This window comes from Miscanthus floridulus, chromosome 4 (genome assembly GCF_019320115.1).
Source record: "Miscanthus floridulus cultivar M001 chromosome 4, ASM1932011v1, whole genome shotgun sequence".
NCBI lineage: Eukaryota > Viridiplantae > Streptophyta > Magnoliopsida > Poales > Poaceae > Miscanthus > Miscanthus floridulus.
In genome coordinates this window covers 98,143,438-98,157,615 of record NC_089583.1, presented here as the reverse complement: position 1 = coordinate 98,157,615, position 14,178 = coordinate 98,143,438, and the positions used below count along the sequence as shown (strand labels likewise).

Here is a 14,178-nt window from a genome sequence, read left to right as displayed (position 1 = left end):
TCGGCCACACCAGTGAAGCTGTACAGACCACACCTCCCGTCCCACTGGCGCACACGCTCCTCACGTGCCCGCACTCGAAACGTCCGGCTTTGTTTAGTTCAAAAAAAAAAATTTCCAAAAAATGCTACAACCATCATATCGAATCTTACGATACGTGTATGGAGTATTAAATGTAGACAAAAAAAAACTAATTACACAGTTTGGTTAGAAATCACGAGGCGAACGTTTTAAGCCTAATTAATCCATGATTAAATACTAATTGCCAAATAAAAACAAAAATGCTATCGTAACCAATTTCCCAAATTTCACCCAACAAAACACAGCCAGGCCTTGTTTAGTTCCCAGACTTTGGAGTGACAAATTCCTGTAGCGGCACTGTAGCATTCGTTTATATTTGGTAATAATTGTCCAACCGTTGACTAATTAGGCTCAAAACGTTCGTCTCATAAAGTACAACAAAACTGTGCAATTAATTTTTGATTTCGTCTACATTTAGTACTCCATGCATGTACTGCAAGTTTGATGTGACGGGGAATCTTCTTTTTGCATAATGCACTTTTCGGGAGTTTTGGAGGAACTAAACATGGCTGCACTCGAAACGTCCGGCCTTGTTTAGTTCCAAAAAATTTTCCTAAAAAATGTTACAGTAGCCATCATATCGAATCTTGCGATACGTGCATGGAGTATTAAATATAGACGAAAAAAAACTAATTGCACAGTTTGATTGGAAATCACGAGACGAATATTTTAAGCACAATTAATTTATAATTAAATACTAATTATTAAATAAAAAAAAGTAACCAATTTTCGAAATTTCACGCGACTAAACACAGTCCAACCCACCGAAAAGTCCACCCACCTCCCCTGCTCGCTCGGCTCACGCCCCCCAACACGCAACGCAACGAAACGACGCCGCCTCACAAAAACAGGGGGGCCAAAAGGAGAAAAAAATAAAGGAAAAGAACGCCGACGGGGAATGGGCAAGCAGCAGCAGGCGCCACCGGCGCGGCGGTCCCCGGCGATGTCGGCGCCTCCGCCGCCGAAGCGCCGGAAGAAGAAGGGCCGCCCGTCCCTCCTCGACCTCCAGAAGCGGAGCCTCCGCCTCGAACAGCAGCTCCAGGAGCAGCAGAAGCAGCCCCAGGGGCGACGCGCCAACCGCCGGGGCGCCGCCTCCGCGGACGAGGACGACGACGGGCCTGCCTCCGGCTCCGGCCGCCGCGAGAAGAAGCTGCGCCTCGTCATGGGCCTCCACGACGGATCAGCCAAGGTGGGCGCCCCTCTCCCCCCTCCCCCCCTCGATCTGAGCCGAATCCGACCCAATTCTGTCGATCCCGCGCGGAATTTGCCTAATTTGGGCTCCCTGGCCCCGGGCCGCGTACGGACCTGCGCAGCCGCGCGCCGCCCGAGGAATTTCCTTTGCTATTTTTGGCATGTAAAGGCTGCATTTATTTATTTATCTCCGTAGCGATGGGCACAGTTATAGATGGCCAACGGGCTGGCCCAGCCCGGCATGGCATGGGCCCGTGAAAGCACAGCCCGATGGGGGTCGGGCCGACACGGCACGACGTGCCTCCCGGGCCATGCCTCACGAGGCCATGGGCCTGGCCTCCGGCCCAGGCACGGCACTATGGGCCGATTTTCGTGCCGGGCCGGCCCGAGAAGCACAACCAATTTCACAGGTCGTGCCAGCCCGAGGCCCACTGGCTGCCGACAGAGAGGGGAAGGGCGACGCCGCTCGAGAGGTGTAGGGGGTCGACGCTGCTCGCCGCCGAGGAGATCGACGCCGGAGCCGGAGGAGGCCAGCGTGCTCGCCACTCGCCGGATCCGTTGCACCGGTGCCGGATCCGCCGCCGCTGTTCACTGGATCCGTCGGAGAAGGGAGGGAGGGAGGACGCGGGGAGCGGATCCGCCACGGAGGAGGAGATCCGCGCCGTCCCGCGCTGGATCCGCGCCGCCCCTGCCCGGAGACGTCCGCGCCGGAGGAGAGCCGCCCTGCTCCGTGCCGCCACCTCCTCAGGCCGGATCTCGCCGGCCGCTTGCAGGGGAGCATCACCGCTGCAAGGGAGCGCCGGATCCTGCCGCCTCCTCGCGAGAGCGCCGCTGCAGGGGCCGCGCGAGCTCCGCCGCGGGGGGGCACGCGAGCTCCACCGCGGAGCGCCGCTGCAGGGGCTGCGCGAGAGGGAGGGAGAGGGGCGCCGTTGTTGCGCCAGGAGAGAGTGGAGGGAGGGCCGGAGGGAGAGAGAGTGGAGGAGGGAGAGATCGACGGCGTGTGAGGGAGAGCGACGACGCGTGAGGGAGAGAGGGCGCCGCATTTGAGAGGTAGGGGCTGGCCGGGCCGGCTGGGGCTCTTAGCAGGCCGGCTGGCCGGGCCGCTAGCGGGCCTCCGATTCTGTAGCAGGCCGTGCCGTGCCGGCCCACGTGCCTGGGGTAAGGCCCAGGCACGGCCTGCTCCTCCGGGCCGGGCTGTGCTTGGGCCGGGCCAAAAAAACGGGCCTTGGGCCGGGCCGACGGGCTCGAGCTGCATGGCCATATATAGGCACAGTGACGCAGTGGTCAACTCCGCTCCGCTCAGAGGCAAGAGTTCTCCCAATCATTTGGGATATATTTTTCCATTTGGCACTAACACGATGGGTGGGCCCAGGCACGGCCGGGCCCGGCTAGCATCTTGCGTAGTGCCGTGCCTAGGCCGCGAAGTCAGCCCGCAGTGCCGGCCCAGGCACGGCACGGCTAAACAGGCCGGCACGGCTGCGGCACGGCTCCTCCCCTCAGAGCCGTTGGATCCCCCTCCCCCATTCTATCTGACCGTTGGATTTGCCTGTTGGAGGGGGAGGGCTATATAAACCGCCTCCCCCCTGGGGAATATCCCACCCTAACCCTAATTCATTTTCATCGCCGCTCTCTCGTCTATCCGCTGCGACGACGACTCTCCACTCCTCTCTTCTTCTCCCCCTCCGGTGGCCTCTTGAGCCACCGGTGGCCGGCACTGGCACACGGCACGGCATAGTACACCCCTCTTCTTGATCTCGCATAGTCGATGTAGCCTCGTCCTCTCCTTGTCGTCCTCGTCGTCGTCTCCGTCGACCTCACCGGATGCCGGCTGCTCTGGTGCTCCGGATTCGAATCCGTTGAGGAACCAGGGGGTCGGATCTGTGTTTCGTCGACGTCGCCGGCGATTCTGGTGCTCCGGCTGCGAAGGTAACCCTAACCCTAACCCTAACTTGCTAACCCTAGCCCTAGATCTGTACTGACTCGGTGTTTTTGTGAAGCTGTTGAGGAACCGGGACGCCGGCGAGTGACGATGGCTGGCTCCGACGACGAAACGGTTGAGGTCGGTGCCAACGAAGAGAGGCACTAAAGCTCTTAATAAATTGTTATTTTGTTATCTCTTCCCGTGTTTGTGACTTTGTGTCATCTGTCAATCTGTGAGATGTGATTATGTGAAGTTACCTGATTTTGAATGTAAGTTTGATCTCAACTATGAATAAATTGACATATCTTGTGAAGTATATGTTCTTCCTCTTGTTGTTCTAAGTTCATTGAGGTGTCAGGCACTTATAGTGCCCGTGCCGGCACGGGCACTTACAGTGCCCGCTGCAGTGCCGTCGTGCCCAGTGGCACGGCACAGCATGCCTAAGGCATCATAGTGCCGTGCCTGGGCCAGTACTTCGGCACGGCACGGTATGTTAGCCGTGCCGCGTAGTGCCGTGCCTGGCCGTGCCCGTGCCAGTGCCGTGCCGGGCGGCCCGTTTGGCCAAGTATAATTTGGGATAATCCTAAACCCTCGCATAGTCTCATCGGCTTGTCGTGGCAATAATTGGCGCAATTTTTTTAAACGCCCCAGCTCTGAGCTTTTAAAGGCGTGCGCTTTTCGGGTTTGGTTTTTGTCTGCTCTCGCGACAAATTCCACCGCATTAGCGCTCTCTCCTTAGATATCTGTACTTGGTAACTGGCCCTGGTAAACGAAATCTTACCCCACCTTTTCTGCTGCTTTTTTTTCCTACTCCAGGGAGGTTTTCGATGCTCGTAAAGATTTTAATTTCGTATTTTCTGTTTTATTTTTTTTTATCTTAACCGCTGCTGCCGCAGGGAGAAAAGACGAGGAAAGCGACGGATGGGCGTGAAGGTTGGTGCTCCTTGCTCTGTGGCATTTACACTTCAAATTTCCGCAGGCAAAAAAAAAATATACCTGGACAAATGTGCACAAAGATGCCATTTTTAAATTCTGTTACTGTTGGATGCATTCCAGTTTTCTCGTCTTTAATTAATGCTTGTGCCTCTGTTTGCCCTGTGCTCATGGCTTGGATTTGTTCATTCGACAGAGCCGTCAGATTCCGGGCCCACAACACCTTTGCCTAACAAAAAGTTGTTGCTCTTCATCCTCGACAGGCTACAGAAGTGAGTTGCTGTGTTCTTTACGTGTTCTTCCTTCAGCTTCCCATTCTCAGTTCCAGGACCTCTCATCTTTGTGTCTCATGGACTCCTGGTTTGTTGCAGGAAGGATACGTATGGTGTATTTTCAGAGCCTGTTGATCCCGAAGAGGTTTGTTTTGATGATGCTATATGTTTGTTTTCTTTGTTTCAATTATCAGAACTGCTGATTTATCTGTTCATGTCCAATTGTGGCCAGCTACCTGACTATCATGACATTATAAAGCATCCAATGGATTTTTCGACAATACGAAAGAAGCTCGACAAGGGGGCCTATTCCAACTTGGAGCAATTTGAGGTGGGTTACAGGAGCTTGGTCAGAAACTGTTTGCCACTGGGACCTCTTGCTCTACGCCTCTACCCTGGTTGCATGTTTTAGGAGCTGATGTTTAGTCTCATGGACATCTGGGTTTTCCTGTTAGCTATTGTCTCTGATGGTGTTCCATGTGTACTGAATCCCATAACTCCAGACCTGATTTTTCTTGGCAATATAATCACTTTCGAGATTGGTAGAACATGTATATTTTATCACATAAATTCTCTTAACAATTAGTTTAGAAATGTAAATTTTAAATCAAGTTTAGTCTGGTAATGTTCTTGTTCGAGTGAAGCACTTACGCCTAGGATCTATTTTATTGGTTCCATAAGAGCATTTTTACTAGCAAAAAGTTTGTCCAATGCTATGTTTGCATTCAGTGACCTATCCAAGATTGTTTCTATTGACTATTGAGTTGCTCTACTTAGACATATAAACCCAGTAGCTTGAAGGGAATACCTGTTTCTTGTTCGAGATTCTGCGGTGTATCCTTTACTTGTTTTTTGGCAGTTTAAGCATTGAGATTAACATCTGATATAGACTGAGACAGAACTGTACTAGGTTAGCAGACAACCTATTATCTTCCTTGTTTTTTTCTTTTGTGATTGTGTTATGGGCCCTAACTTTTCTCGGGCATGATTTCTCTGGTTTCTGCTTTTCAACTATCTGGCTGAGTTTAAATTATATATATACATAGTTACATTTATTCTGCTGATGTGCCTAGAAGAAACTCTCAAATACTCTGAGGTATCCTATGTTAATTTTTGTTTGATGCAATGTAGGATTGCGAACTTAACAGCATGGTCAATAACAGAAGATTTTACACATTAGAAACTTGCTAAGAGAACACTGCTGTATGTCATTTGACCACCTATTGTACTTGCACGAGATCATCTAAGGCAGCTCTGATATCAATGTTCTCTTGCAAGTTTACACACTAGAAACTTGCTAAAGGGCGTACCTAGTGCAGAGCGCTCCCGCTCTGTGCGGGGTTTGGGGAAGGGTGTTAGTGGCAATGCGAGGAGACCGTGACTCGAACCCGGGACCTTCCGGTCACAGACGGTAAGACTCTACCGCTTGCACCAGACCCGCCCTTCACACTAGAAACTTGCTAAGAGAACACTAATATATGGTTCCAGACATATAACTAGGCAAGAAAGTGCAGACGTGCAGTATTCTGTTTGAAAATACTGAGCACAAGAAGTGCACATTATACAATGTAATCTTGTAAATGCAGTAGGGGTTTTTTATTATGGTAAAGATTGTTAACACGCTTGTCGGTGTTTCGAGTTACCACCACCAAGTAAATTTCTAATATTGCGCGTCTGGCCCGGATGGTGTGCTAAGAGGACACGAGGTTTATACTGGTTCATGCAGAATGTCCCTACGTCCTGTTCGTCGCTGCTGCTCGTGTTACTGGCACTGGAAATTTATAGTAGGGGTTACAAACGGGCGAGAGAGAGAAAGGATCCCAAGTCTCTGGTGAAATGAATGAACGGGTGCTGAGAGCTCGGTTGCTGCTCAACCGAGTGCTCGTATCGTGTTCTGATCGGTTCGGGGTGATTCGATCTGATCGGTTCGTGATCAGATGGTCTGGCTTGAATCCGATGGATCGGTGGTCAGATCCCCCTCATGGGACGCCCTGCTTTCCCTTTTATAGGCCAAGGGAAAGCGCGGGTTATAGCGGAGGAAGAGAGAACGAGAGAGAGAAGAAGTCCTTCAGGATCGTCGGGTCCTTCTCCTTCATGCGGGTCCCGCCGACCCTGTAGACGTCAACAGGGACAGCTCCACGTTGCGGCCATGTCCGTCACTGGCGCCATGCGCAGGCGTCATCTGCCGGTCATGGTGCTCCACTCCGTCCTGGCGGACGTCGTGGTGAACTGACGCGCCTGTCAGTGTTCGTACGAGGGTTAGGCAGAACAACACTGGTACGCCCGACGCTATTCCTGATGTGAATCCCTAGGTATGGCCTGTCATGGCCACGAGTTATATCGGGGCGTGCCGGTCTCTTCCCTGGTGTCAGAGCTTTGACCCAGGCCCATACGCTTGAACCTGGAGTGGTTGGCGGCGGTATGGGTCTCCGTCGTGTGAGGCAGAGCCCTCCCCCAGAGGTCGGGCGAGGCGGAGCGCAAACCCAAGGGTCGAGCGAGGCGGAGCCCGCGGCCTTGGGGTCGGGCAAGGCGGAGTCCTCCCCCAGAGGCCGGGCGAGGCAGAGTGCAAACCCAAGGGTCGGCGCGAGGCGGAGTCCTCCCCCAGAGGCTGGGCGAGGCGGAGCCCGCGGCCTTGGGGTCGGGCGAGGCGGAGTCCTCCCCCAGAGGCCGGGCGATGCGGAGCGCAAACCCAAGGGTCGGGCGAGGCGGAGCCCGCGGCCTCGGGGTCGGGCGAGGCGGAGCCCTCCCTCAGAGGCCGGGCGAGGTGAAGCGCAAGCGAGGCGGAGCTTGCGTGCCTGGGGGTCGGTCGGAGCTGTAGTCGCGCTCTTGACTGCTCGGATGAATCAATGTTGATGGTCATTAGCTCCTTCTCTTCCGGTACCTTAGTATTAGTCCCCGACAACGCTGTTAGAAAAGATGAAATGTCCTTATCTCTTTAGAAGAGGTGTCTTGATGCATTTTTGGAAGTACATGACAAGACGGGGATGGACTCGTACACCATATATTGCGTTAAGTTCAAATATCACCTAGGGATTTAAAGTTCTAGATGTGTAAAAAGTTACACAAGCACTGTGCTTGGTGCTGCCTATGTTACTTTTGATAGGATGCTTTCAATTGAGAAAGCTCGTTATTTGAATAAAGGAACACTCTAAATAGCATACATCCTTCCCTTTTGCAAGTCATTCATGCCATACTTTGGAAGGTGGTATATTAGATAATTATAGATGTTTGCTCTACAAAAACTCAGAGTCCACTTGCCTTGTTTATGTTGGCAAATCATATTCAAGCTGTACCTCAGTTGCTATTTCATTAGTTATTATTCCCTCCATTCCAAATTATAAGTCATTACAAGAATCTTGGAGAGTCAAAGCATCTCAAGTTTGACCAAAATTATGGAGAGAATTACAAAGATTTATGACATCAAATAGGTGTACTATGAAAATATAATCAATGAAGGATCTAATGATACTTATTTGACATCATAAATGTTATTATTCCTATCATATAAGTTTGGTCAAATTTGAGATGGTTTGACTCTCCAAGATTCTTGGAATGACTTATAATTTGAAATGGAGGGAGTATTAAGTATGTTGGACCTAAGTTGGAATTATGTGTTGTTTGAAAGATGAGGCAGGCATTTGGTAAAATGATATGATACCTTTGTAATGCCTGAACAGGACACTATGCTTTAGGTCACCATTTTGCAGCTTTTGGCTAATGAATTTACTTCTAATGCTGACTTGCTACTTGATAAGTATCTGATGTGTATATACTGCTATAACATCATGGATTTGCCAACTTGCATTTTCGCCACTCATTCGACTGTGTTGCACTGCATGGAACATCATTAACGCAAGCCATTTTTATCCCATAATCTTCTGTGTTCAAACATCTTTGCTGAACATCTCTTAAGAATGAATTTGCTAGCCAGCGCACATTTGAGTACTGGTGTGCTACTGCTTAACCAAAACTGCGCTGTACCATGTGTATTCTCATGCTTGCTGAAAGCATTACGCCTTACTCGGGCAGTCATGCTAGAGAATGTCACATTTTTTCTGGAACGAATTTGAATATTCAGTATTGCTTTTATTATTCCTTGCAGTTCTGCTGCAAAGTACTATTTCTTTCCTGGCCTCAGAATGCTACTGACGTTTTATCAAGCTCATTCAACTTGATTGAAATTTCAATTTACAGGATGATGTGTTCCTGATAAGCTCCAACGCGATGTGCTACAATTCACCAGATACAATATACTATCGACAGGTCAAACGTTAAGCCTACATGTTATGATCTTTGAATATAATTATGAAATATGGTGTATTTAACATCCATATGCCATGCATAACAGGCACGAGGTATTCAAGAGATTGCTAAAAAGGATTTTGAGAATCTTAGGCAAGATAGTGATGCCAGTGAACCAGAACCTGAACCAGAACCCGAACCGGAGCCAGAACCAGAAGAACCAAAACCACAGCCTCGCAGGGGCAGGCCTCCAAACAAGAACAATGCCAAACAGAAAGTTGGGAAGCCACCAGCAGAACGTGCTACTGCAGACTTTTCTGGTGCAACACTTGCTACTGTGGCAAATATTGGACGCCATGCACAGGCAGATGTTGATCTGTCACGAAGAGTAATGGATAAAGCGATGATTGCAGATGTGTTGAGAGCTTCTTTTGTCAATCGAAGGAATGAACACAACTGGTCTGGCGAGCAGAAATTCGAAAGAATTGAAGATTACTCAGGTTTTAACCTATCTCTTTTTTTTTCTCGTTCTTTCAAAAAGAGTCTTTTGTAGGGTAAACATTTAATACTAACTGAACAAAGGACTAGGCATCCAATCTGATCAGCTCAATTTTCTTATAACCTCTGTTGCGGTCGCTCTTTTCTTCCAGGTTATGGGGGTACATGGTCCGCAAAAATGGGGAAGAGGCCAATTCTGATGGAAGATAGTCGCCGAAGCACATATTATGAGACTCAACCATCCAGTTCAATCTATGAGCTGCCGGTATCCTCCTCCTACAATGGGACTAAGAAGCTGCTAGTACCAGTTGAGTGTCCAATCCAAATTCTGTCCTATAAGTAACTGGTGTTGTACTAATATAGTTTCAGCCTCCTATTAACATTAGAGAACAGCAAGACATGATCGTCCACACTTTAACACAATGTTTTTTTATAGGTTGGGGTTCAGTTACAGCAGTCCTATTCCCGCAGCCTGGCACGTTTTGCTGCACAACTTGGTCCTGTTGGCTGGGAAATTGCATCAAGACGAATTGAACGGAGCCTTCCTCCTGGAACAAAGTTTGGTCGTGGCTGGGTAGGAGATGGTGAAACACTAAGCTCATTTCAGCCACCCGTACTAGCTGCATTAGAAACAATGACACCGCCTAGCAGTATAGCAGCATCAGGTGAGCAGCCATCTATGAACGGCCCCCCTGCTACAGAGGCCTGTGCTGGCAACATAAGCCATCTGGCGGGATCTCAACCACATGCTATGCCATATGCTTCTTCCAGCACAGTGCAGAGGATGAATTCTGAAGCATTAGCAAGCCAGCAATGTGGATCAGTACCACAGATTTCGATAAACCGAGGTGAACGTGCAGTTGAGATGAAGGGCAACCCTAATAATCTTCACGGACACCCGGCCATGCAGCAAACTGTGAATGGTTTCAATGCCGTTCCAGGTGCTAAAGCAGACTCTTAACTACATACACTTGTATGGTTAATGTTCCGTTTCTCATGCCCATTTTAGTTCAAAGTTCATGACCCTTCAAAGCTTTCTGCCTGTTTTCAGGACCGATGATGTTCCCACGTGCGGCTCAACTGGTGGTGAATCAGATGCAGACACATACGGCTGATTGAGTAACAAGTAGACATTGAATCTACATTGTCAGCATGACATTTGGATTGTGCCAGCTTCCAGTCTGTCGCGGGCTCCAAGCAACGATGGTGAATGGCCTTAGGCCACACCCTGCCAGTGGCTTGGCACCCACCAACCTCAACATTGGGGGGTCTGGTCGCCGTTGATCTGTTGCGCCGCAACCCGGTGCTGCAACTGTGAGCCTGTTGTGTAATTGCGTAATTAGTAATTAGGACGATAACGTGCATAGATGTGTCAGGGTGGATGTTGTAACAGAGTTGAGTTGCAGTTTGGAGATTTAGCGATTCTGAATGTGTAGTAGAAAAACCACAGGGGAAACGAAACATCTGTATAGATTATTCAGGAGTTTTTTTTAGCGTTTTGGTGACTGGTGGCAGATGCGGCCGAGCATGAAATCGTGCGAATCAGATTGTCTGTTGTTTGTATACATCAATCTGACGGTGTCCCCGGATAGCAGGTACCACAATTGTAGATAAGGAGTAGAATCACGCGTCAGCAACACGGAGATCTTGCCATCACAAACACATGCATGTATTCAGTCAATTCTCTGGAATAGTACTATATACACACACTAATAAAGCAATGGATCTAGCTGATGCTCGGGGCAGCTAAGTGGCCAGCGGATTCCAAGTCCAAGGCGTCCGACACCGACTGCATGAACGCCAGAAAAGTGCTCTATCTGCGTGCGCACATACGCATCCCAGCAGATCAAGCCGACACCGATCACGAAGAGCATGCACGAGATGATGCCGATAGCGATCCGGTCTGTCCGGGTGAGACCGGAGGTAATGGCGCCATGGATGATAAAGCAGACGCCCAGGAACATGACAATCAGCCTGCTCATCATGTTCCACAACGACTTCTTCTCCCGCAGGACCTCCTCGGCCTCTGCTATTATCGCGCCACGGTGCCGCCAGATCTCCTACATCTCCTCGACCTTCTGCTATTGTCAATGTCAAGTAATCGAATTGGTGCTGCTGCGCCGCGGAGATGATCTCTGCTATTGTCAAGCCATCGAATCGGTGCTGCTGTGCCGCGGCCATGGTCGGCAAAACTCAGGAACCTCGTCGGCGACGATGCAGAAGGCGCCGAGCGTGGCGTATATCAATCTGGGTAGGGTTTTTGGGTACGGGGGCTAATATATATTTGGTTAGGAGATTTTCACAATACTAGTACGCTATGGCAACGTTTGCATACATGCAAATTAGAACCAAAATATATGCAACCAGTTCTAATTTGTATGTACCCGAATGTTGACGTAGGGTTAGCACGGGCACTGTCGTGTGAAAGAGTGAAGGAAGATAGTAATACTAAGTTATTCAAAAAAAAAAGTTGGTTTGGAGAGAAAAAAAAAAGAACAAAGTCAAGAAGCTGACAAGAGCTAATGGGAGCTGGTGCACCATGTAAGATTAATTAAGAAAGACAATTAAGAAAGATACTTAAATGTAAGATTAATTAAGAAAGACAATTAAGAAAGATACTTCCCCATACTTCAGATAATGCAATGCATTAGTATGGGGAAGTATCTTTCTTAATTGTCTTTCTTAATTAATCTTACATTATCTGAAGTATGGGGAAGTATCTTTCTTAATTGTCTTTCTTAATTAATCTTACACACCAATCCGCAGGAGATGCAACAGCTAGGGACGGAGTATTTTTCTGCTCTTCTCTCGAAGGACGAAAATGTGCATCCTGATGCCATTGTCGAATTATTTGAGTGTACCACTCCAGCAAAGAATTTGAACTTATGCAAACAGTTCACGTCCGAGGAGTCCCGCTGGAGATGTGGTCAACGCTGGCTAGGAAGCACATCGTGTCAAGGACTCAAGGCGGCCTACGTGCAGCGCCTCATGGAGGAGTTCGAGGACATCACCTTCAAAGAGGGTGAGATGATTTTGCTTTTGCAGAGCGGTTTTGATGATGGTTTTTCTGATGGGCGCCACATTAGAGGTTGTATAAGTTGAACTAAGTTGAAAGTTCAAGGTAAATTTGACTAGAATTATTATTTTTAAATCCAAAAATCATTAAAAAATAAAATAATTTATGCAAATATATTTTATATGAAAAACAATACAATTAAAAATCCTAAAACTAGTTTAATCTTAGAAAATTCATAGAAAATTTGGTTTAGCTTGGAAAATTATGAAACTAGTTTTATTTTATTTTTCTAAAATCATGCTCTTTGCTACCGTGCCTAGCTTGAAATATCTTGTTCATGTCACTTGATTCTGTTTATTTGTACAAATACCATGACTCATGTGCTACCATTTAGATTTTCCTGTCACGTTACGCTCCATAATTGCACTAAAACATAATCTATATCTATACCTAATAATAAAGAGGCAATTTTTCTGGTGATTTTTTTCGTCCTCCTTTTTTTTGTCCGTCTCTCTCTAACCACCGGACAACGGAGAGTTTCTTTCATCCGGACTACGAGTTAGAATAGCTCTTATCTAGCGCAATACGGAGTTCAATTCCAGCCCTTTCTAACTGCTTATGAGGATGGTGGAAATCGGATAAAATACCACTGCAACAAACCAACAGGAAACCGGACACAACACATATAGAAAGAAAAGAAAATGCATACATTAATTGACCAAACGCCCAACCAAAAAGAACACAAACGTGAATAGAAACATCTAATGCAATCAGGGGCGGACACAGCGGTGGGGCGGGGGGCTCAAGCTTCCCCTACCCATTTCGTAGCAGTGAATTTTTAAGCAAAATTCTATAATGTAGGGGGTTAAGACTTAAGATCGAACAACAGTGTTGTTCAGCCATCTGAAATATTTTCTAGGTCGGCCGCTGAATGCAATACAAGATGCAAAGTTAGAAAAGAATCGGACACGGCCATTAATTAACGGACAAAAATCAATAAATAAATAAAATAGAAAAGCGCTCGGGAAACTCCTGTCCGTACGGACGGAGATCCGGCACAGAGCGGATGTTCGACGGGATCTCTCAGCTGAGGTACATATCTTTTCCGTTTTTTTTCCCTTTGGAAATATATGCTCGTTTGGAACTTGGAGCGTAGTCGAACACGGTTCCTGCACCCGATAGGTAAAACAAGACGAATTATCAGGACAACCTACCCAGCATGACAGCATATGACACGGTAAGCAGAATCCAACTCGATGTCCTTCTTCTTCTTATATATATTCTTATATATATACACGGTATATTATCTCGGGAAATATTCAGCTACAACGGGTGGTAGCTGCCTACCCGAGTGTGGTAGCTACCCGACCCACCAAAACAGCCAAACAATTCTCAGCCTGTTCGGTTGGCTGGATCATATCATTGCTGGTTCGTAAAAAAGTACTGCTAACTAATTTATATGAAAGAAAAATATTATTTCGATTAAAAATTTACAATCATTTACGACAAGTCGCGGTCAAACGAATAGCAGCCTGTTCGGGAGGCTGTATCGTATCGTGGATTATTTACTGCTGGCTGATTTGGTGTGAGAGAAAAACACTATTCCCAGCTAAAAATTTACGATCGTTTACGAGCAAACGAACAGATATCTTCCCAGTTTCTTACCGGATATAGCAATAGAAAAACGCTGACCACTCGGGGTGGTCCTTTGCGCGCGCAGATAGAGCCTGACTGCACAGCACCCAATGCGGTCCCCTCTCTAATACCCCCACCGAGTGGACAAATCTCTATCTGTGTTTTTTTTTATTTTTAGGGAGACAAATCTCTACTTAGCACTAATCCAGATCGGCTTTGGACCGCTCTGCTGCGCGCAGATGAAAGCAGGCGCATGCATGCACAGCCACCCAGCCCCGTTTAGGATTACTGGATTTGCTAGCAAAGAGTATTCATTCTTTTTATAGCGGACGAAATGCGAAATGTCTGGTCATGTCTAACCGAAATTAAGAATTTTCGCTCGGCTTCGAATA

At 48.0% G+C, this 14,178-nt stretch overlaps 1 protein-coding gene across 4 annotated transcripts; it reads left to right on the top strand.

The window, feature by feature from the left end:
• Window positions 1-880: 880 nt before the first annotated feature.
• Window positions 881-11,215, top strand: LOC136550099 (uncharacterized). Of its 4 annotated transcripts, XM_066541570.1 has the most exons (12): window positions 1,283-1,471; window positions 2,537-3,195; window positions 3,267-3,328; window positions 4,087-4,123; window positions 4,320-4,395; window positions 4,495-4,540; window positions 4,628-4,726; window positions 8,590-8,658; window positions 8,744-9,137; window positions 9,288-9,442; window positions 9,572-10,076; window positions 10,187-11,215. In XM_066541570.1, exons 3-12 carry the CDS (start codon window positions 3,299-3,301, stop codon window positions 10,252-10,254), a joined length of 1,479 nt encoding a protein of 492 aa, XP_066397667.1. In that variant the 5' UTR covers window positions 1,283-1,471; window positions 2,537-3,195; window positions 3,267-3,298; the 3' UTR covers window positions 10,255-11,215. The 4 variants fall into 4 exon arrangements, with proteins under 4 accessions (XP_066397663.1, XP_066397664.1, XP_066397667.1 ...); XM_066541567.1 differs by lacking the exons at window positions 1,283-1,471; window positions 2,537-3,195 and adding an exon at window positions 1,134-1,267 and having other exon boundaries at window positions 10,187-11,214; XM_066541568.1 differs by having other exon boundaries at window positions 1,283-3,195.
• The last annotated feature ends 2,963 nt before the right edge of the window (window positions 11,216-14,178 follow it).

What these genes read in the sequence shown, in the direction of transcription:
- LOC136550099 (XM_066541566.1), top strand. Translation starts at nt 977, where the DNA reads ATGGGCAAGCAGCAGCAGGCGCCACCGGCGCGGCGGTCCCCGGCGATG. An exon ending in AGCGACGGATGGGCGTGAAG is followed by an intron (nt 4,124 to 4,319) that starts GTTGGTGCTCCT and finishes TTCATTCGACAG; the next exon opens with AGCCGTCAGATTCCGGGCCC. An exon ending in CCAACTTGGAGCAATTTGAG is followed by an intron (nt 4,727 to 8,589) that starts GTGGGTTACAGG and finishes TTCAATTTACAG; the next exon opens with GATGATGTGTTCCTGATAAG.